The 25254-nt window shown below is 37.9% G+C and overlaps 1 protein-coding gene across 5 annotated transcripts in view; it reads right to left on the reverse strand.

Moving 5' to 3' along the window:
• Positions 1–15228: 15228 nt before the first annotated feature.
• The window catches only part of gabra1 (gamma-aminobutyric acid type A receptor subunit alpha1), a 37315-nt gene continuing 27289 nt past the window's right edge, over positions 15229–25254 (reverse strand). For all 5 annotated transcript variants that reach the window (XM_085470727.1, XM_085470725.1, XM_085470724.1 and 2 more), the window contains 2 exons: positions 19910–20112; positions 15229–19264 (listed from right to left, as the gene is read on the reverse strand). In XM_085470727.1, the coding sequence (XP_085326853.1) occupies positions 18944–19264; positions 19910–20112 (524 nt within the window). In that variant the 3' untranslated portion in view covers positions 15229–18943. The remainder of the gene's footprint in view (positions 19265–19909; positions 20113–25254) is intronic.

The following is a 25254-nucleotide window of genomic DNA, read 5'->3' on the forward strand; positions in this document are numbered from 1 at the left end:
ATAGGGACCATTTTAAACACTTAAAGATAATCTTTAATAAGGTCATTATATATATATTTTTTTAACAATTTTTCAAAACACATTATAAACTGTCTTGTGTAACATATCTGTATGACCTTTTTAATGCTTTTACTTTTAGTCTTAGTAACGAACATGAATGTCTTGTTATTTAATCTTGTAATATTAATATTTTCACTAGTGCAAGTCATTACCAAGTATTCGCAGACTTGTTACCACCTTCCATGGAAACTGCTGGTGACTGGAGTAATCTTCTATCTACCGAAGCAATACTATTTTAACAGTAAAAAACACAAAAAACCTTCACCTTTGGAAATGTCACTGCATTCATGCTGAAGGTGGATTTGTCAAAGAATATTACATTTAAAGATATGTATATGAAATGCTAGGTGATGGTATTAATCTCAGGTTGAAGTAAACATAATGAATGAAATCCATGCAGGCTCTAACATATGATATAGTTGTAGAATGAGGGATATGTATAAAGATAAGAAATTACCTGTATAAAGCTGCTGTATTTGTGGATCTATTGACTGCATACAGAGTATAAGAAAAACATCTGGTATTGTTTTTGTTTTGTTTTTTTTAAACCCAGACACAGTAACACTATAAGCATTTAAGATCACTGGCTTTCCTTTAAGTTAAAACTGAAAATAGTGTTTTATGTTGCATATTTGTCCATATAAAAATCAATATTAAACTTTCATGCATAAATTATGACAACCTCAATCAGTATTTTTATTCATCTTTAGGCATGAAAAAAAGATTTTTTTACATTTTGAAACATTTTTTGTGTACTTACACTGGCTGAAAAGTGGGTGGCAGGGTATGGAGTGACACATCAGTGTCCAATGTAGTGTTTTATGTGCAAGTATACCATCAACACTGACACAAATACAAGAAAACAGCCTTTGAATAGCTGTCCACTGGGGTGACCACTACGCGTGAAAGGGTTAAGCAAGAACGAAAGAAATCTAATGAAAGTTATTGACTGGTTGAAAATATTAAAAATAGGTTTATACATGTGTTTACCATCATATTAAAAAAGTAAATAAACAAATTACACTTAAAAGCAGAATTTTAGGATTCACTTTGAAATCTGATTTGGAACCGCAAAGCAGCAGAGATGGAGAGAGGGAGAGAGGCTTGATAGTGGTGAATGTTTTGGAATGCAACAATAATTCATTAAGTGCTAAAAAAAAATCATGTGGCCAGCCACAAAATGAATAATAGCTGTTACCCAAGACACACTATGGCCTGCAAGTGCCTTGGCTATGTGTTAATAATTTAATAAAGAAATGAGACTTCATATCAGCCTTCAAAATGCCCACCCGTGAGAAATGAGATGCTTCTTGTTTGTTGTGATTTTGATGTAATGGCAAAAGTTCTTTTTTTGTGTATCACATCATAATCTTCATAACGGACTATGTATTTGTTTGTGTAGGTGTGTGAACTAATTCTTATATTATATAATAGCCTCAACAGATGTAAAAGGGAAGACTAAAAAAATAAACAGGGAACTAAAATGTCACCTTTACTCCAAATGAAACAAATCATAACTTCTAAACTAATTTCATTTACTGTAGCAACAGCATGTCTGCTTTGAAATTTTAGAAAGGGTAGAACAACAATTTGTAATAGCTGGAAAATTAATAATCATTTACTAATTTGTTAATTGATTTAACTGTAAACTTGCAAGTGGCTTTCTTTTAACTCAAGAAAAATATTTGCAATAAACACTTGAATGAATGTAGAAGTTAGTGTACATACAACAAAAGGTTAATGAGACATTGACTTGTTTTATCTGTTTCGAATATTTAGGAATTCCAAAGATACAGATACAAATGTGTTTTATACGCGAACCACATATTTTCTGCTTTTTCATTTGTGTCGTATTTCATCCCAAGATGGTTCATATCCAGCCAAATCAGGCAAGTGATTCAAGCTACAAATCCCAAGAGTGCACAAAAGTGAACTTCAGGGTCAGTGGGTCAGTTAGCTTGTAGTAATTTCATTAAACTGCTGTATTTGTATGTGTGATATTTCATGCATAGCTGAATCACAATAAATAGAAAAAGGCCTAAAAATATTTTATCAGTACCTTAGATGATTCTTTTTTTTCTGTGATAGTGGTTGCCCATTTGACACAACAATCACACTCTGTTTGATAAAGATATACAGTTCTGTCTTTGTTTTGTTTCATCCTGACATCCGTGTCCCTCACTTCCTGCTTTCATTTGGGCAAAATGTCAGAACCTCCCGGGTGAGGGGAGACATTTCATGGTTTTGAACAGGTCTTTTTGCCATTCTGCTCCACATTTGCCTTTCCTCCAGCCAAGTGAGTCAGATTTGCACACTAAAGAAAGAAGACAGAGTGATATATTTTTCTGGCCTATAGAGAGACAGAACAGACACATAAGCTCTCTATTCAGTATCAGATTACTCTATTAGGGATGTCATGCAGGCTTTGTATTCCTTTGTTTGAGGAACGCTTCTCAGGTGTGAAGAAAAAGTTGTACACATTTGTTTGTAAGTGTGAATGAGATTATGTAGTTGACTGGCTTCTTTCAACAGACAGGCAGAAAACCAACCATATATCGCAACACCTCCCCCTGCTGGATCTACTGCAGTGAAATGAGCAGATGAATAATGAAGGGGCTGTCTCTCTGTTTCTGCATATCTCACAGCTTCTCTCGCTGTCTTATCGACTGAACTTTTCCCTCGTTTTCATAGCCCGATATTGTATATGTATGTGTGTATGTATCTATTTATCTACTTGGTGGGTGGGATCAAATGAACACAATGAAGTGCAACATCATTAGCAGCATCTCTGTGATACAAACACACACAAGCATGCACACACACACCCTCACCCTCAAATGAATGATTTCAAAAATGATTCATTAAAGATTATAAAATATGTGGAAGACTGACCACAAGTCTGGACAGCATGCTCACATGAAGTGCAGCCTGCAAGGTTTTTTTTGCATGAACGCACTCATGTAATATGGAATTGTTGCTCCAAAACAACAGTATTACATCTGGATTGATTAATCTTGAGGTTTTCTCTATGGTGGTTTAAAAAAGAAATTAGATGCAGTAATGACATAGCACCGTATTGCTTATATCTTAAGTCTGCTATCTTTACCATTGTGATGAATTGAATATGGTAAATTATTTCATTTACAATGCACACTATTAGATTGGTTTATTTCATTTTCATGGCTTTAATAGACAGACCAAATACTATTTCAGTTCATTCAATTCTATTCAGTTTTATTTATAAAGTGCCAAATAACAATAACAGTTGCCTCAAGGCACTTTATATTGTAACATAAACCCCAAAATAATACAGAGACTAAAACTGTACAACTCCCTATGAACAAGCACTTTGGTGACAGTGGGAAGGAAAACTCCCTTTTAACAGGAAGAATCAGGCTCAGGGAGGGGCATCCATCTGCCACAACCAGTTAGGGGTGAGGGAAGGGAGACAGGACCAACACGTGCTGTGGAAGAGAGCCAGAGATTAATAATAATACTGCACTGAATGTACTGAACATTTAGTACTAAAATATTGGTCTTGGACTGCACTGGACTCCACAGATTCAAGTTAGATTTACATTATAACCGTATGAGCACTATTATGAAATGAAAACAAGGGATATGCTGACAAATGCCATACAAACAGTAATCCCTGATTTTATTGAAATATAAGATGACCTTGTGTTAATTGTTTGGAGAGAAGGATTTAACCAAAATAGGTGGTGTTACATTCGTACCCTATGACTAAAGTATTTTCCTTATCAAATCTCATGTTAAGTTGTGTCAAGTAATGCCCGATTCAATCAGACAATATTTTTGTTTGGTAAGAGAGTGTCAGTGTAGCTTACTGTACACCCTAAATGTGGCCATTACTTTACAGAGACACATGAAAGATTATACATCATCTACCAATCAGACCAACCTGGTAACTTCTGATGGATGCTTTAGAATTCCATTAGGAGGTTATGTGAGTTATATGTCGATTCAGTCTGTGCTGTCAATCAAATCGTGATTTATAGTTACACAAACAGCAGTATGTGTTGCCTATAATAAACAAGAAAATCTTACAAGTGAAATGGAAGAGGTGCAATTTGTCTTTTTCAAGTATTTTCCCTTTTCCCCCCCTCACCACTGCATGATATAGCTTAACTATAAAGTATCTCACAATGCGCTTCCTTGGTAACACATTAGCTTGTAGGTTCGTCATCCTGTAGGTTCTTTATTAATTTATGTTTAAAGGCTGAAAGGCTAATAGAAGGCTAACAAACGACTGCCCTGCAGAGGAAGTTAAATGTTTTACTTCTACTCCAATATATTTAATGTTACATCTGTATTATGCAATAACTTTCATAGTGCACAAAAATATTTATAAGAAGAAACTGTGATGAGAGGGAAAAAAAGAACATTTAAGTTGCTAGTTTTCTTTCAAACATAGCATGTCATTGTACAATGCTGTGATTCAACTGCAATGTTTGGTCGAAGGAAAGTCAGAGTCACTGCCTTAAGAACTACAGAGCTTCTCAGAGATAAACATGGTAACAGCTGCTTTTGACAATGAACATCCAGAAGGCTTTGAAGATAGTGGGGAAATTGGGAAGGATAGGAGGAGACAGAAAGAAAGAACAAGGGAAAGGGAGGTTAAAAGAACATGGCAAGAGAAGAAGGAATACAAGTGATTCCTTCAGAATCCCCAAAGGGTGAAGAAGTGGTCAAGCTGAACAGGGTACAAGACAAAGAAGAACTGAAACAAGGTGATACTGCTGACCATAAATATGGGTTTGCTCTGTGATTTATAGGAGTAAACAGGATATCAGCACAGCTTTATGCTGGACACACACAAACACATGAATATGAACACTAGCATATGCACATAAAGCACATCTTTACCAGTCTGAAACAGAGAAATATCATACCTTTAAACTGACCAAGGTGAAGCTAAAAATTTATAGGTTGAGTTTGTTGGCAGTGTGAATGGGAGTATTAATAGGTGTCTGTCTCTCTGTGCACTGTGATAGACTGACAGCCTAGCCAGGGTGCACCTTTCCTCTTTCCACATGAAAGCTGGGTAAGTCGTAGCCCCTCGCAGGCCTGGATAAACAGTTAAGTAATGAATGGATGGATGCATGGATGGATGGATGGATGATTAGTCAGCTTTATGTACCTTTGAGCAAGTGTGCATACAGCCAGTGCTCAACAAGCCTTCTGGGTGTGGTGCTTCAGCTGCATTGTATCTATATTGCCAAATAGAGGTTACATTATTACAGCTTTACGTTATGACAGCTGGCAGCATATACATTCTGATAAAACCCTGTAAAGAAAGTAATTTCCAAGCAAAAGTACTTCCAAATTGCCCATATTGTCCACACTGGATCCAAGGATATTTATGCTATGACCTTCAAGAATTAGGCAGTGTTCATCGACTGTGTACCCTACTAGCTTACAGCAGCAAAACTGAAGCCAGAGCCATTGTTTGGAAGAAAAGAATTTAATAACCGCAAACAGGCTGAATTTGCTCCACATAAATCCAGTTGTATTGCTATAAACAATGGATTATATCCTGCTGATATGGTGACTGAATACTGAAGTATCACCTTCTTGCTGTACAAACTCAGAAGAGAATAGCAAGTAGAATGTCTACAGATAACTTGTCATGAGTGTTTCTCATTACTTGCTGCGAAAAATGTCTTTTCATGAAAACAAAACTAAATACGGTTTAACTGGGTTGAAAATAAACAAACAAAAAACAAACAAGGGCGCTCTATGTGCCTCTGCATGTCTGTGACTCTTATGAATGGGTGAGTTTGAAATAGCATTTCCAGAAGTAGTCGGGAAATAATTCCACATGAAAGCCCTCACTAGCAATTTAATAGAATAGGATGCATTTGATGATGTAAGCCAAATAAATTAGTCTTCTGTTGTCTGGAATTAAATATAACCATGAATTGCAACAAGCTTAAGACCTCTCTTGATTTAGGATGCTTGGCCGGCAAGTGAAAAGCCCATAAATGTAATCGAATGATGGTAAAACAGCAACTTTTAATTATATTACATAACTGCCATTATATAAGGCAACACTGCAGATAAATTGAATGTATATACGACATAAAAAGGAAAGTGTTTTTTGACATTTTAAAGACTAGTAAACGTATTTAGGTTTGGCAGAAAAGGTGTTATTTATGATTAGGAAAAAGCATGTCTCCACCCCAGCAGATTTCAATAAGTCAATAAAGAAATCAAAGAATAAAGAGGTAAAGTTTTCGGGAGACAGGCTTAATATCATTGTAGCCACTGGCTAGAATTATACAATACTTTATACAAGAAAATCCCATTTTTTATTCAGATTTATATTTCCCTATAGTTTTGTATTCAATACTGTACAAGTGGTTTTATATTCTGCATACTTTCTGTACACTGCATCCCTGCTGCATCTGTTCCTATTCCTGCAGAAGCTCTGATCATCTCTTCCTTTTAATCTATCTTTTTAAATGCCCTTCTGCAACCTCTCCTTCTCCCATGCGACACCGCTCCTCCTCTTATTTCAGTTACTTGTGCTGTCTGCCCACTGTACCTCATTTCAGTCTTGGCAAAAGTTGACTTCTTCTGCAGAGGAACAAGCAAAAAGCCTTCAAAACAATAAGGAACACGATGAGAGGGAAAATAAACATATAAACAGAATCCACGGCTTCGTATCTAGTTTATCAAAGTACATTTAAATGTGAATGAGATAAAGGACAAAGGCCTTTGTGCTGTGATGCAAGTTGGAAAAAAAATGACAGTATGATGATGACATAATAATTGCCTGAAGAATAGTCCCATTCTTATCCCTACCACCAACCAGTCTGTCTTCTGGGCTGACAAGTCTTGCCTTCAGCTGTTTCCATGATCATTATCTGATGCCCAGTGTACTGCAGCATTCAACCAAGACTTAAAAGCTCATTCACAAAGGTGGCTGTGCAAATCTTACATGACTAACATTATTCGCTTTTCAAAAGAACAGCTTGTAGGCTAAGGTCTGCATTGCGCCGCTTCCACAAGTAGGTATGGTCAAGGGCAGTTGTTTTTGGGCAACATTATAACTGTAAATGTTAATATCTCCCAACAGGAGCTTATTTTATAATACTGAAATATGATCCTAAAACTTGTCTGTGGGGTTGTTTTGTGTTTTCAGAATGTTATGGAAATCTCATACAGATCAATAGTATTCATCTGAAAACAGTGCTACCGTCTACGGAGGCTAAAATGAAAAAGCACAGTTCTTGTGCTTAATTTGAGGTTGAATATCACTGGCACAGTCCGTAGTTCTGAAAGTTAAAAAAGTATTTCATACATGTATTATGCTTATGTCATACATTTTACATTTCCTCAGGGAAATAAGAAAGCCTCTATTGATCAAGCTTGACTATGGATGATTTATTCTAGTTGTCCAAAACAATTGTTTTGGGACTATAGAACCCGGTCCAGCAAGGATACATTTGTATATGGTGGCCATTCCAAATGAATTTCACTTATTTCTGCACCTGATTCTCTGCTGATGCATTCATCAATTTCTTTCTTAGTCTTTAGGTTGTCAGTCAGAGTACTATTCCACATTGTGCAAACAGTGGCAATGACTTCAAGTTGATGTTGAACACATACAGACATCTTTGTAGCACATTTTGAGGTGACCAATGACTCTCCACCATGATGCTGGCTCTTCATTTATGACACCTCAGCCTGAGAGCATATTCACTGCCTTCCCAGTGAATATGCTAGGAAGGGAAGACCGGCCCTCTTTTTGCTGATGGCCAGCCCAAAGTGATTGGAGGCCTTCAAGAAGTAGTTTAGCGACCCGAGATTTTGGCTGGATGTGTTACAGCTGATAACAGTAGGGACTCCACGCCACATGTGCTTGTCCTGACTCTGTGATGGGCAGTTTGGGTGATTGAAAAACATGCTGCTCTCAGTCAGGTAGAGCTCTGTTGCAGTGCCAAAGAGTTGCCTTAGGGTAGAGTGAAGAGTGTTTGAGCAAGCACACATTCTTGTTTGAAGCCTCTGCTGACAGTGAAGGGCCACGAGGAGCTGACAGCTAATTGCACTGAATTAATAAATCATGAAAATCATATGACTTAATGAGGAAGATGAAAGGAATGTATAGGGTCATCTGCTGCTCTCTACACAGCTTCAGAAGTTGGCAAAGTGCACTTAGACTAGTGTAAACACATTCATCCAGCTGTTGCAAATGGGTCAAAAGAAACCAGCAAAAAGTGGCTGAGGTACCAAAATTATCCTAATTTTTGCACTTTTATGGTGCACTGCTTGATCATGCCTGGTAGAATATTGGCAGCTCATGACAAATGCATGGTGTGGTGTGGCAGACAGTTAAAGCATGAACACTTGCAGAAGTAACGATACACTCAGTAGTAGTGCTTCATAAGCCATGTTGTTGCTGTCTTGTTTACCGTGCTCACCAGGCTGTTCCTCGCAGCAAAGTCTATTCAGTGATCTCACAGGTCTTTCCACATTTAACACAGCTGTTTTTCTGAAATCCATGCCGAAGCCTTGGTGGGCAACTTTCAAATATTTTTTTAAAAACAAAATACACAAAATTGCAATTTCTAGGCAAAAAGGGAGGTTCAAGCACTTTTTATCCAAAATATAATATTCTTAACTAAATCAATCCATAGTGTGTGATGTGAAAGGGGTTTTACACTATCCCATTAAGAGATAATAATCATGTCTGATTATAAAACCAAAACTTTGGTTTACTGATACCACTTAGAGCAAGAGTCAAAAGTTTAGACATACTCACCCATTCATGGGAATAAAGGGCGTGTGGAAACTGGTGTTTGCAGTATAAAGAATCTATGAACACAAAGCAAATTATCAAGCAGCATTCACTGTCCATTTGCTAGTCATATTTTGTGGAACTTTGTTAGAATTCTTTATTTTGGATTATGACAACCATAATTGGCCACAATGGGGGATGGAAAAGTAAAAAAAAGAAAAAGAAAAAGTTAGCAACAGAAGGACAGGGAGAGAAAAATAGAGAAGAGAGGAAGGATCGAGAGAGCATCCAGTATACTTTAGACAGTAATTTGGGGGTTTGGAGATTAAGGAATTGCACCAAACCACACTTTTGTAAGATGTCAGGGTTGTTCCAGATGGGTGTACATTTGCATGGGATTAGTGAAGACTTGGTCATTTTTAGAAACATCCACCATGCTGTCAGAGATGAGCTTATATTAGTGCTTTTAAAGCATACATGTCATCTGAGCTAATGAATAATAGGTCCAAAATCTCAATATATAGTCTACGTCTATCCAGGGCTCATGTAAGAGGTTTTAACTATATTGAGATGTATTTTAGCCTGTTGGCTCTGAAGTAATGGTAAAAGTTAGGCAGATCTAGTCCTCCTCTATCCTTGGTCCTCTGTAGCTTTTTTAAACTTATACCAGGGTTTTATATTTCCAAAGAAATTTAGAGATAAAATTCCGAGTCTAGAGATCGGAAATGAAATTAAATGAATGAAAATTTTTTTTCATGAAGAACCTTTTGCAATTAATGAAACTCACAAAAGAAACCATATGGTAAATGGCCTGTATTTGTATAGCGCTTTACTAGTCCCTAAAGCACTTTACACATCCAGTCATCCACACACACATTCACACATGGTGATGGCAGGTACATTGTAGCCACAGCCACCCTGGGGCGCACTGACAGAGGCGAGGCTGCCGGACACTGGCGCCACCGGGCCCTCTGACCACCACCAGTAGGCAACGGGTCAAGTGTAGGGGTGGGTTTTGATAATCGATTTATCGATTAAAATCGATTCTGGCTTGGATAACATGACATTGATTCATTAAAATCCTGAATCGATTTTTTAAATATTCATTTATTTTGCCCGAAACGCCAGAATCTCAGGTTAAACCTCACAAAATTTCAACAACCACCAAACAGCTAAAACAGTAAATGAGAGCAGGAACACAGATTCTGCACAGAGACGTAAACACACAGTAAACACACCCGTGGATCAGACTCAGTGAGATGTGGCTTTCTCACCCAACGGCACAGACACGGTCGGGGCTGAAAGCCGACAGCTCGCTGATTCCGATGTTTCGGCAGGTCCGCGCTTTGTGTTTACCTCGTTTTTGCGCTGATTCTAAAGCTGTTAGTTTTATCTCTCTCCAAACATTATTGACCGAACCAGCAGCCAAATAAGATCCAAACTACGCTTCACATAAACATCGTCATGAATTCCCTCTGACTATTGCTGTTTTGCTTCCACCACAATAAAATCTCACTTCATGCACAGCTCTCTCTCTCTCTTGCTTTCTCTGTATACTTCAAGAACAGTTTCCCATCTAAAAATCTGTTTTCTGCATTATTCGCTTGCTTGTTACACACAAGTCTACCGTTGTTTACAGCGCTGTCGGGCGCTGTTTTTTCCCCCTTTTACTTACAGTGGGGCAAAAAAGTATTTAGTCAGCCACCGATTGTGCAAGTTCCCCCACTTAAAATGATGACAGAGGTCAGTAATTTGCACCACAGGTACACTTCAACTGTGAGAGACAGAATGTGAAAAAAAAAATCCATGAATCCACATGGTAGGATTTGTAAAGAATTTATTCGTAAATTAGGGTGGAAAATAAGTATTTGGTCACCTCAAACAAGGAAAATCTCTGGCTCTCACAGACCTGTAACGTCTTCTGTAAGAAGCTTTTCTGTCCCCCACTCGTTACCTGTATGAATGGCACCTGTTTAAACTCATCATCTGTATAAAAGACACCTGTCCACAGCCTCAAACAGTCAGACTCCAAACTCCGCCATGGCCAAGACCAAAGAGCTTTCGAAGGACACCAGGAAAAGTATTGTAGACCTGCACCAGACTGGGAAGAGTGAATCTACAATAGGCAAGCAGCTTGGTGTGAAAAAATCAACTGTGGGAGCAATCATCAGAAAATGGAAGACATACAAGACCACTGATAATCAACCTCGATCTGGGGCTCCACGCAAGATCTCATCCCGTGGGGTCAAAATGATCATGAGAACGGTGAGCAAAGATCCCAGAACCACACGGGGGGACCTGGTGAATGACCTGCAGAGAGCTGGGACCAAAGTAACAAAGGTCACCATCAGTAACACACTACAACGGCAGGGAATCAAATCCCGCAGTGCCAGACGTGTTCCGCTGCTGAAGCCAGTGCATGTCCAGGCCCGTCTGAAGTTTGCCAGAGAGCACATGGATGATACAGCAGAGGATTGGGAGAATGTCATGTGGTCAGATGAAACCAAAGTAGAACTTTTTGGTATAAACTCAACTCGTCGTGTTTGGAGGAAGAAGAATACTGAGTTGCATCCCAAGAACACCATACCTACTGTGAAGCATGGGGGTGGAAACATCATGCTATGGGGCTGTTTTTCTGCCAAGGGGACAGGACGACTGATCCGTGTTAAGGACAGAATGAATGGGGCCATGTATCGTGAGATTTTGAGCCAAAACCTCCTTCCATCAGTGAGAACTTTGAAGATGAAACGAGGCTGGGTCTTCCAACATGACAATGATCCAAAACACACCGCCCGGGCAACAAAGGAGTGGCTCCGTAAGAAGCATTTGAAAGTCCTGGAGTGGCCTAACCAGTCTCCAGACCTCAACCCCATAGAAAATCTGTGGCGGGAGTTGAAAGTCCGTGTTGCTCGGCGACAGCCCCAAAACATCACTGCTCTCGAGAAGATCTGCATGGAGGAATGGGCCAAATTACCAGCTACTGTGTGTGCAAACCTGGTAAAGACCTATAGTAAACGTTTGACCTCTGTTATTGCCAACAAAGGTTATGTTACAAAGTATTGAGTTGTATTTTTGTTATTGACCAAATACTTATTTTCCACCCTAATTTACGAATAAATTCTTTACAAATCCTACCATCTGGATTCATGGATTTTTTTTTTCACATTCTGTCTCTCACAGTTGAAGTGTACCTGTGGTGCAAATTACTGACCTCTGTCATCATTTTAAGTGGGGGAACTTGCACAATCGGTGGCTGACTAAATACTTTTTTGCCCTACTGTACTTCTGAAAAGAAAACCTCATTTCTGCCATTCAATAGGCTTCTGAACAAATGTAAACTTTTTAAAATTATACAAAATGCAAAACGCTTAGCCGTGTCTGTAATAAAACCGCTGTAACTTCAGAGGTAATGTTCATATTTTGATTAATGGTTTTCTTTTGTTTTTGATGTACTGCAGAATATTTTTGTAAAATCCCAGGCCAGGAAAATCACCTTCATGTTTTTCTGTGTTTTATCTTCAGCTACTTTGACACAAAGACATCTGCTGTGACGCTCACACCTTGGATAAAGTCTTGTGAGTGTCAGCTTCCTTTTTATAGATACAAAAATATGTAAATGTCAGAATTATAATATTTCTGACTGTCTGAGGCAAAATTTCCCAGATTTAAATCGAATCGAATTGAATTTAATCGAATCGATTCGGGACCTTGTGAATCGGAATCTAATCGATTCTAGAAATCAGTGACGATACCCAGCCCTAGTCAAGTGTCTTGCCCAAGGACACACCGACCAAGACTGTCCAAGCCGGGGCTCGAACCGGCAACCTTCCAAACCATAGCACTGAAAAGGTCAGCCAACTACTTATTCATTAAGACCTATATAGAAACAAAAAAATTCTGTATGACAATCACTTTCCGTCATGTACGAATTATTAAAAACACCAAACAAACAAACAACCCCCCCCCCCCCCAAAACAGTAACGTCCTTGCCCTAAACCTCTATGACAGAGGCATTTACTTTCAGGAGGTGCAGAATGTGAAGTAATTATCTTTTTCCCCCAATTGCATTTCTTTTCTGTTTATGTATTCATTTATTCATTTCAGTTGAAGGAGAAAAACAAATCTCAGATCCTGATACCTGGCCAAGCAATCTATGGAGTGAGAAGCTGAAGCAAACACGAGCAAGCAGAGAGAGAGAGAGCTAATAGAAATCTCAGGAGATGTGGGTCCCTGATATGGCCATTGCTTAAGAATTTAGGCCCTGAAGAATTGGACGTGACACAACTTGGAGGTGTGCGAGAAAGATTCCTCCTTTTCTTCTCCATGAACCAAAGTCTTCATCATCTCAATGTGGAGGATGTTAACTTCAATGAGAAATAGAGATTTAGTTTAGAAATGCCTTAAATTTATAATCATGTACTCCAGGCACAGTGTTAATCTTATTGTTTTCTTGTGGTAACACAATACATTGTTGAGGCTGATAATGTCATTGTTGGCGAATGACAAAATCCATTTACTTTATGTATAACTCCACTACTTGTATGCTTAAAATGTGACTCTGAGAGTTTGCAACTTGACTGTTCTGATTTATTCAGTTTTGTTTCTCTGCAGTCACAATAGATGGTAGCCACTGAGGGCCATTCTAAATGATTGCCTGAGACATTTATCAAGTTCCACTTATATTACCAAAAATGGAAGCTGGTTTCTTAACAGCAACATGATATGTGCCCTTTAAGGGTATTTAGCAATGATGATGTCTGAGATTGATTGTTTTGATTTAAGAAAGTTAATAATCATTTTCCTCATTTGCCTTTTTTTCAGGCAACACTACAAACAATTAATGGACAGACTGTTAAATGCACCTCCAAATGAAGTTAAATCCCAATACGTGCCTTAAACCGTGATTAAGTAAAAACACTGCATGTGCAATGGATGCTTAAACTTTAAGCACAATTCATCCAGTGCCTAAGACTGAATGGAACTTGTCCAAATGTCCATCATTTCCTCGCCTAACAACCCCATTTTTAATCTGTGCTTATGAGTGGAAGGTGACACAAACAGAGAGTGGGAAGAAGATGAGAACTATGCAGAGAGACACAGAGAGAGGGAAAAATTGTTCTTCTTTCTGCTCTCTTGCCAGGGAGAAGCAGCTTTATTACATAACAGCCTGAGGACTTGGCAGCTCACATGCTTTTAAGGAAGAAGCGCACGTTCCCCTGCACCTGAAGTCTCATGGCACGGTGGGAGAAGACGAGGATGAGGTGGAGGCTTGTGAGCAGAGGCAGCGAGAGCAGAGAGGGAATATTCAGGAGAAAACATGCTGAAGAACATAGCTGTTCTTGCCAGATAGTCACAAGCAAATAATATTACTTCACATGCACAGGTGATGCCTGCAGCTTTATGAACACGAGTTATTAGACACTCTTGGAATGAAAACAGGTTACAGTGACAGGATGCTTATTTTGAGAAAGATCTTTTTTATCATGTTTTTATCATTTTTATCATATCATATCAAAAGCAGTGGTTTTGTTTGTATGCTAACACTTGCTAGTTAGCAATAAACACAATAAAAGGCCTCAAAATCTATCTATCTATCTATCTATCTATCTATCTATCTATCTATCTATCTATCTATCTATCTATCTATCTATCTATCTATCTATCTATCTATCTATCTATCGCCATTTTTTCTAATATAAACTGCTGAAACTACTGCAAAAAATATGTATTTTTGATATTAGCAAAATGGATCAGGCTTAAAATGTCCTAAGAGCTGTGATCGGGGCTGAGACTCAGAAGACAGCTGCTGCGTAACAAATGATTTAAGCTGAAAACTGTGACTCTGTGCGTAACAGCTCAGCTGTCCGAGGTCTCCTGACCGATCCTGTCTGTGGTGCAACTAAATGAATAAATGAGGTGTGTTATGAGTTATTCTGCCCGTGGGAGAGTTACACTCACTTTATATGGTTGGAACAAATCTTCATAGCTTGTGATATCCTGCCGCATTTAGTCATCTAAGAGCAAGTCTTCTTTGGATCTTGTAAATCCAGATGAAGTCCAAACAGTAAACTGCCAACATAAACAAAAATCACCTGTGCACCAATCCCTTTAGGTGAGGTCCCACCTTCTATCCCTCTGCCCCCTTGTCCACATAAAGCTAACGTAACCCTTCTTTCCCACAGGTATCATCTAAATGCCATTTAGCTCAAAAATTGAATCATTCAGATTTCTTCACATGCCCGATACCAGATGCCAGTTATCATACACAGTCTATTTATTTCTATATCTTATTAATTATGATCAGGAGAATGTTTCTTATGATTAATTAAACACTCAAAAACAAGGTCTAACTTTTAAAATCTATCATAGCCTTGGTCAGGTAGCACATAGCACAGAGACAGAAGTATAGCCATGACATTAGTTTGTTTTCTTTTTATTTAAAGACTAATGCAGAGAATCAGATTTTACAGGGCCATATCATAACCAAAAGAAACAAAACATTTACAGAAGATTCACCAGTTCATCTACATCCACCAGAACCTTTTGTCAGTATCATTGAACTGCCAGCATGAACTGTATGTAGGTTTGTGAGCTTGTGTGCGTTTTGTGTTTGTTCTTTGATGTCCATATGTATACAGTGTCATTCTTATCTCTTCTACCCTAGTCAACTTTTGTGCTTTAGAAAATTATTTTTTTTTACATTTCAGTGAAAATCAGAACATATTTTGTTTGATAAAAATACAAGAAAAACTCCAGTAGGTATCTAGGAATAACCAAAGACTCAATGTTGAACAGCAAGTGCTGCTGAGAACTGCATCGAACAATGAAATCAATGACTGATGTGCCTACCGATGTGATATTTACATGTATGCTCTGCCTATGAGTGTAAGGGTAAAGGTTGGAAGCTCATGATTGCACTGTGCCTCATATATCACATTCTCTCTGGAGCATTACCTAGACAGACCACGCTCAAAAATATTTGGAAATGATCCTTTGTTTCATTCTGCTTGGAGTAGAACTCGGGGCTTTACAAACTTGAAACAAAACTCACTGTTGCTTCCTGTAATATCACTGAGCTTTGGAAAGCAAAAGATAAAAAAAATGATCTATTTAGTAAAGTAACATTTTCACCCGCCTCCATTTTTAGAATGACAAATAAGCTCAAGAACTTAACAGAAATGTTATTAACAAGGTTACGGTTTTGCTCCTGGTTTTCCAGTTCAATCACTTTATTGCATGTCTCTGGAGAAAAAGTGCAATCAACAATGAAAGCCATTTTCCCTTCAACCACTGACAAATCCAAAGCGCTAACAAAAGAGATAATCCACTGTTTTCTTTGATGTCACCCTGTATAGCCATGGTTAGAGAAAAAAAAGAAGAAAAAATGCTAATGGGTGCACAGCTGATATAAAAGCTAAGCTTTTTTCCTTTTTTTGTAGTAATAGCTTGTAAATCTGAAGCACAATGGTCAGGGAAAGAAGGTCAGTGATGTGGTTGAAAGCTGTCCTTGCATAGCACGAAGCTGACTACATAAATGTAATGTTATTGTTCTAAATGTGCAAAATGCATAACAATAGGTTGATAATACAAACAATATTCATCATCATCTTAGCTAATATCTTCATTGATAGAATCAAATACTATATGCATTAAGTATTTTACATATGTATATATATATATATAGATTTTCTTTATGATATTAAACATACATACAATAGTTTAGAATTCAAATATCTTTATACAACTCTTCACCCTGAACTTTGCAGTTCCATGACCCTAAGCTTGTAGGTTAAGTGGCTGTGAACAGTAGACTGCTTGCATATGCTTGTAAAGATGTCTGCTATAAGGGGATAGATTCCATATTGGTTATGATGATAATGCAAATAATGACAATAGCAACAGCAACCAATCTCTTTTTGATTCCCTCTGGTAGTGGCATGATCTTTTCACCTTAGTGCACAAGCACACAGAGAATTCTGCACAGTTCTAATTTGCCCTTTGGCCTGTTTAGTGCCCTGTAAAATATATTCAGCAAAAGACATTGAATCAGTAATATGACGCAATGCACCAGCACTCTTGATTCTTCATCAAACACAGTTTGAGTGCGAGCCAAAGGGTTTAGAACCCAGCATGGACACACAATGCGATGCCTGTTTTCTTTAACAAAATCTAAATAGAATAAATTTCTAAGTACAGCATACAGATGAAACTACAAGTAGAGAGGGGTCAGTGTAAAGCTACAATGGATATCAACTCCAGACTGAGTGTCAGGTTCAGGTCCTAAGAAAAGCCCTTGCTAATTAATATTGCTACATTAACATAATTTAAATTGGACTGTTCAGAAACCTTAACATGCCACGTCAGAGAAGGAGCATTTCCCTAAAGAGTGTGTGTTTTTTAAAGAAATGAAGGTAGCAAGCAATTTTCAATACAAAAACAAAAGCATTCTTTTCACACTGGCGTTAATTTCTGTTGGTTTTTCTCGGAAGAGGGATTGACATCATGCTACAAAAATAGATTCATCTTTGTCACTATCGTAGAACTACAAGACAATTCCTCTGTGTGAAACACAGCGCTGGCTAAAGTAAGCTTACAATGCCACTTCACCTAAATGTCTCCTTTCTCTTTTGTCCCTTTCTGTCTCTGTCCCTGTCTCTCGCTGTTGCACACCGACAAGCAGCAACAAATGAGTCCTAACGGGCATGTGATACTGAAGGCAGTGTAGCTGGTACTTTCTGAGTGTTATGTCTCAATATTTAACTGAATGGGGATGGGGGTGAATATGGTAAAAATGGTCAGGGGACACAGTGGGATGGAAAATACAGATGTGCCGTCAATCGCCAAAGTAACAGCCTTCACAGCTTCAACTCTGAAAATGGAAAAGGCACTTCTCCCTCTCAATGTGCCCCTGCCCCTTTTTTTCAATTGATGCTAACAGAACTTTCCTACCAATGGTGTTTCTGACAAAGGAGGCCCCACCATAAGTAGTCAAAAGCCCCAAAAAACAAAAACAAATATACATAGGTAATGAGTGTTTTATTTCTAAATCTAATGCACTCCATGATTTGTGATATATATTTTTTTACATTCTTATTCGTAACTAGCCAGTGTCAGTTTACCACTGATTTTGTTGTTGATGTTGTTGCCGTCAATGTGTACACAAGCACACAGTTTAATATTTTAATCCAATGTAAAAGCAGCTTTGAATGGAACATTAACTTGGTGAAAAACAGTCACTTAAGCATGAATTAGACCAGTATATACTCTTTTTTTGTAGAAAGTATCATAAAGAGGAAACAAAAACAAATTAATCCAAAAAATTCTTTTCTCTCCATGTGTACAATTACCCTTTAGTTACACTTTGCAAAGCCTAAACATAATACTGACATCTGTAACACCTGATATTTACAATGCTGTGAAAATAACTTACTATATTTTTTTCAATGTTGATCACAACCATGATTGAATCTTTGTATCTTTTGATCTCTAAATAAATGGTGTGTCCACTGAGACATGTTTTATTGCTATTGCAGAAATCCTAACATATTATGGAGAATGGTATAATTAGGCTCATAAAACATCTACAAACAATGGAAGATATTTGGAAAGAGACTGACTGTAGCATTTTGCTGCTGATGTCAAATAAACCAAGCCAACAGTCAATGATGAGTTGTATTTTGAATAAATAAATACAAATTATAAGATGTCCTGTCCATGCATATACACAAATGCCCACTGTATCTGTGATTCCATGTTTAAATGAAGTAGAATCAAATAAAAGGTAACAAATAAATCAACAAAAACATGCCTCTCAACAAGTTTGGGCTATGTGCAGTTGTAGAATAGCATTCTCTTGGCTATATATTTAAAGTAGCATTTTCCTAGTAGCATCATCCCAGACCTGAACAACACTCTTTCAAAAGTTTGTATTGTTTTCATTTTTTTTTCCTATATTTTGTTTTTTCAAAATCTTCAAAATTTTGTTCAACATAGAAGCAATGCAACAACTGGGAATTGGAAACCAGCATGGACACCATGTTGTCTGAAAATAAACACTGTTTATAGGAATAAGAAAATGAAATAATTACAGGTATAGTTTAAAAGGAATGAAAAACTTGATTAGTGTGGATTGGCCCCCTGCAATTTGGGCTTCTTATTCAAGTAGGTCGCCCAGTAGACCAAGTTAAAGGTTCCAAAGAGCAGAGGGAAGGCTATTCTGGCGATCCTGTCTATCTTGCTCACACTGTTAAAGGTCTTCTTGGCCTCTGGAGGCTTGGGCTTTGGCTCCTCCTTAGGCTCAGTTGGGGGTGGTGGGGCGCTTTTAGCGATAGTAGCCAATCCAGGGTCCCTGGCAATATTGGGGGCGAAGGCTGTAGCAGTGGCAGCTGGGTAGGCCGTAGTGTTGTTCTTCTTAAGGAGAGATTCCTTCTTTTTCTTTTGCTGATTTGTTTGTCGGAGAAAGGCAAAAGGATAAAGAGTTCATTTTTTGTGAGATGCAATACTGCGCACACTGCTATTGTATCCTTTCCCAAACTACCACTATTCACTGTTGCATGCAAAACCCTGGTGAATCAAACTGGGTTTAAATAGGTATTTAATTGGGAAATATTAATTGCTCTCATTGGCATATATCCAAATGAAAGCTTTAATGTCAGAAATATAACATCTTTATAATCAGCATTGGGCCTTTTTAAAAACACCCGGAGACTGCAGAGTATGTTGTTGCTAACTGCAGCACAGAGACAAGTAGAGCAGAAAAGCACAAGCTGAACACTAAACTATTAATGTTCATGTCATGTTACTCAAATTGCATTTTCTATTAGATGACAATAATTAAATGTTCCCTGCTTGATGCAGTTCCATCAGCAGTTAAGTGATGTGCTGGTGCAAAAAAATAATAATAAAATAAACACTTTAATGTTCATATTTTGCTTGTTTGGGTTTTTAAAAAACATTAGAGGACGGTAACATGGTAAGGTTTTCCTATGTACTGATACCAGTGGTAATGCTTTTAAAAAAATGTTTTTATTATAATAAAAGCACACTTTAAATAAGTAAGACCATTTTTAAAAAGGGGTCAAATACCTTCTCTGGCACCACACTTTTTCCATCCCAAGCGTAACCCCTCTTGGTGAAGTAGTTGACTGTTGCAAACTCAATGAGGGCTGAGAAGACAAAGGCATAGCAGACAGCAATGAACCAATCCATAGCTGTGGCATAGGCCACTTTAGGGAGAGAGTTCCTGGCACTGATACTCAGTGTGGTCATGGTCAGGACAGTTGTCACTCCTGCAGACAGACACAGAGAGAATATAGACATCAAATCTCATGTTGTTGATCATTATCATAAATCGATGAAAACAAAAAGTGTGCACATTTTATCAACATTGTATAATGAGATGCTTTGTTCATGAAGCATTTTGATGTTATAACTTTATTCAAATAAGAACAAATAAACATTTTAATTATAATAAAGAGTAGCAGAAGTAACATGAACATGTTTTTTTCAAGCTGCTACAATAGCTTTTCAAGCTGCTTAAATACATGTGTTAATTTAAAATGCCCCACACTAAAAAGTGTCCCAGTGTTTCAGCTACTGAAAATCAAATTGCTAGTCTACACCCTGAACAAATGAAAGCTGCGAAGAGAATAGATGGAGAAGAAGAGGAACTGGAGCACAGCATTTCAAGCAGTGAGAGGCATATCACACAAGCAGTTACTGCATATGTTAACAAACTAAATAACATTAACCCAAGCAGCAAATAATCCACCAATTTGGTCTGGAATATCATGCAGAACAGCTGGAGTGTGAAAGAAGACCCTCTCCGATACAGAGAGATCTTTATGTAAATATATGTGCATATACTAATCCTTTGTAAGCTTAAAAAAAAATCAACTTTCTGTAAATTGTTATGCCATACAGGGATAAGTAATCATCACTAATATAAGTCATGCAAATAGTTTTCATCAATATAGAGTAGACAGGCATCTATATAACGTTTTCCAATCATATTAAGCACTTAACGTGTTTCTACAGTACAAATGGCCTGTATTTTCATGTGTGAATGGGTAAACAAGTCATGTTTACTCATTCACACACAGTTTCATAAAGCATTTTATTCTGTGCAGTTTAAGCACTTTTTATCTCACACACACACACACACACACACACACACACACACACACACACACACACACACAAGCCTGTTCAGCTATCTTAGTGAAGACCTTCATTGACATAATGGTTTCCCTAGCCCAGGGGTCGGCAACCTGCGGCTCCGGAGCCGCATGAGGCTCTTTAGTCCTTGAAGTGCAGCTCCGCGTGGTTTGGGAAAAGTATTTAGCTGAAGTGTATTTTATTTATGTTAGTTCTTTTTTTAACTAGTAGTTCTAAATTGGAAGATTATTGTGATATTGAAATATAAAAATAAAATTATATTCTATTATTTTTTCATCGCTCAAAATAAGCGTCACACCCGCAGAAACGCCGTGCATTTATCGAGACTTTCACCCCCAGGTAGGCCAATTATGGATCTTCAGATCCACATTATATCAGCAGCTGTTCTCCTCCGTGAACTATGTTAAAAACAAACACCGCTCACGCCTCACAGATGACAGCTTACAGTCCTGCGTAAAGATGAAAGTGACTTCGTACAGCCCCGAATTGCAGACGCTGTGCGCAGAGGTTCAGGAGCAGAAGTCCCATTGTAAACATATCACGGCAGACCCGACAATGTTTGCATGAACATGCTTTTCACACACGGTTGCTGTACGCATACAGCCGGCTGTAGCTTTTCAGCTCACAGCCCGACACATACCAACACAACAGCATAGATAGCACAGGCGTGATTGCGGGTGCCGCTCAGGTGCGTCCTCCTCCCCTGCAGCGGCGCAGCAGACCACGCCCCGCCACACACATTAACCAGGTAAAATACATATTTAGGCAGAATTAGAATTAGGAATTAGGCGATATAAGGGTGGCGGCTCACAACAGTTTTTGCTTGCTACATGGATCATTTTAGTTCATCTGGGTGTCTTTCCTTTTGTTATATTTCTTTAAGAGTTCAAATGTGTTAATTACATAAATAAAATGTAATTTTCTCTGTAGCACTTCATGGATTTCATAAGCAACACACCTTAGTTGTTCACACAAAGAATAAAAGTAGAAAACAATATATACAGTGTTATCTTTATTTTAGATGTCAAAAAGTATTTGCGGCTCCCAGTGTTTTCTTTTGCGTGGAAACCGGGTCCAAATGGCTCTTTGGGTGTTAAAGGTTGCTGACCCCTACCCTAGCCCCATACCCTAACCATAACCATTAAAAATGAATGCCTAACCCTAACCCTTACCCTAAACCTAACCACAACCTAATCGTAACCCTGACACTAAAACCACATTTTGAGCCTCAAAAAGGCCATCAAACTTGTGAGGACTGGTGAGTGTGTCCTCACAAGTGACTGTTGGTTCTCACAAGTATAGTAGAATGCAGATTTCGGTCCTCACAAAGATAGCTAGACAGGAACAGACACACACACTCCTCAACAAGATCTTTTACAAATCGGTTAAAGAGTAAAGACTAGCTGCCATCAAAAAATAAAACACTACTACACTTCACATTATATCACAGTCACATACTGTATGCAAATAGAGAATCTATATTAAAACAAAAACAATCTCAATCAGCTAACCTAAAAAAAGATGTCCAACTAGTTTCAAATGATTAATACTGAGTTAAACATCTTTCTAAAACAAGCTTATAAAGCTGACTAAAACTATCATTTACCGTAATCCAATTATATACTGCACACTGCTCTTATTCATGTGTCCACCATCTCCAAGAAGCAAAAGCAGCTGTACTGAGATTAAAAGTTACGGTTTCCCTTTATAATTCTGAATTCTTTTTTTTTTGCTTCCTCCTCATTCGTGGTGAAGTGTTAAGTGATGATTCACAGACTCCCTGTCCTCCCACTCTCTTTTCACAAGCCTTTACCATTGCTGACTGGGTGCTGTGACATGGACCATAAAGAATGATTATTATGTTATCATTACTCATAGCCAAATAAACGACTGGTCCTCAGCCATGAGCAAACAATGCACCTTAAATGGGTTTGCTGCATCTGCATACTAGGAACACAACGTGCATGGTCATACATTTTTTGTGCTTATTATGTCTCTAAGGGGAATAACAACTAAGTAGGTCAAAGTTATTTATTGTGAAGTCATTTATTGTTGAAATGTACTGCTTCTCGTGGATGGCATAATTGCACTTGGCATAAGCACAAGCTGAACAAACAAACAAAAACAAACAAAAACAAAAACAAATGACAGCTTCAGATGAAAACGGCTATATTCAATTCCTGTTTGGTATAAGGATAAAACACAGCCACCCACACAAGTGATGCTCACAGATGAAGAGTGGCTACATGAAGACTAAATGCTGCTACAGTTAGATACATGCTATGAAAACGAGGGCTAGAAAAGCACATTTTATGCCTTGTTAAGCGTATTAATGCAGATATTTAGGAATCTATGTGTGACCATGTTCTGCACTGTACCAGATGCTAAGCAGGCTATGCACTGAATGATGGCTAAGGGAATGCACGGCAAATGGTGCTGTGAAGACCAAATTTTCCATTGGCTCTGGCTGCTCAGAATTTCTTCTCCACTGACCTCCCTCACCATGTGTGCCACAACTGCATTACATTAATATTTGCCTTCACTCTCCCATAGTTTGTTTTGTCCTTGTCTCTCTATGCTCTCGTTTTTTCTTTTCACTTTGCCTTTACCCTCCAACTGGTCGCAGCAGATGGCTGCCCCTCCCCGAACTTCGTTCTGCGGGAGGTTTCTTCATGTTAGAAAGGAGTTCATCCTTCCTCCTGTCAACAAGTGCTTGCTCAAAGGGGATTGTCTTTACTTTAGAACAACATGTGTGCTGAGGGCTGTTGTCTTGCTTCTCTCTGTTAATGCTTTTTGCAGATGTGGTCTATTTTCTTTTAGAATTTGCTGGTAAAATTCAACATGCTTTAGTCCATGAATGGTGATAAATCTTTGTGGCTAAACAAAACCCTTTTCATTTAAACCAACAAGTTTTATTTTGGTCTCATCAATCGGTTTTACTTTCTTTAGGAAACTGCAGATGGGCAACACTTTTCATTTTTGGAGGACTATGGCTTTGTCATTGTGCTCTTTTGATGGTGGGGTGATAAACATTAGTCACTGTGAAAGAAACCTTTAGTTGCTTAGAAGCTACCCTGGGTTCCTTTGTGCCATCCCAAACTTTTGTCTACTTTGCTTTTGTAGGAAACTTTGTTAGTTGACCTTTCCTGAGATAGAAAACAATGCTCTTAAATGTCCTCGATTTATACACAGTCTGACTCATTTAGCATTCCAAACCCTTTAACATGGTTTAATACCCCTTTCCAGTCTGATGAGCAAGAACAACCTTTTCCTCAAAAATCTAATTTGTTAATGGAGTGATTTACTTCCTAAAATGTGTTCTGAGAAGCAGACTTTGGTAGTTCCTGATAAAAACAAAAAGCAAACAAAGTACACACTCACATCCATTAATGGAAAGCACCTGTATCTAATTTCCCCTTCAATTATACAATTAATCCTAGATTTTTTTTTCCTTTTCATAGATATAAAATATTGGATCATTTTTCTTAACTAACTAAAGAACAAAGGCCAAATTTACTAAGTGTGACAAATTAGCTGCCACATTTACCAATGGGAGCGGAAAGCTCTTCGAGCAATCTGATTAATATACACTAATTCATAAACTACGACAGCCAAATGATTTCATTCTATCAAAAACAATGCAAATTAGCTAACCAACTAACCAAAATAATACTGTGTAAGCACAGGTTTTTATGCAAGTGTTTCTCTTGGTCAATAGCGAGACAATCCAGAACAATGAGATGTACTATAGCCGAAGGAGGCTTTATATGATTTAAATGGTTACTCTTCTTCTGTCAGAAGGGAACTATGTGAAGGCATGTAGACTGAGACAGGCATTCTTTGGATAAAGCTTTCAACTAAGGTTACGCACAGAACCTATCCAGAGGGGGGTTATTATTACATTATTATTACATTAATACTATTATATTGTGTTATTTAATTATTGTGTTGTGTTACAATGATGTTATAATGACAAACATTATTTCCTGCCCATTCCCGACTCACATGGGTGTTAATGAAATTATTGTTTCTGTACCACGAGCATAAATGCATGCATCACTCTTGTTTATTGCATTATTTTCTTCTGTGAGAAGATTTTTTTAGAGACTGTATTACATTTTGTAACTTCCAGATATTAATCTAACACACTTCTGATCTAAGTTCTGCTAATAGCTGCATATGCAATTGTGATATGTAACAGATCTGAAATTGCAGATGTTTTCATTATATAGCAATTTCTGTGTATAAATCTT

Source organism: Copadichromis virginalis, linkage group LG10, assembly GCF_057382275.1.
Source record: "Copadichromis virginalis isolate Kocher_CV1m ecotype Utaka linkage group LG10, C_Virginalis_male_GT1.1, whole genome shotgun sequence".
Classification (NCBI taxonomy): domain Eukaryota; kingdom Metazoa; phylum Chordata; class Actinopteri; order Cichliformes; family Cichlidae; genus Copadichromis; species Copadichromis virginalis.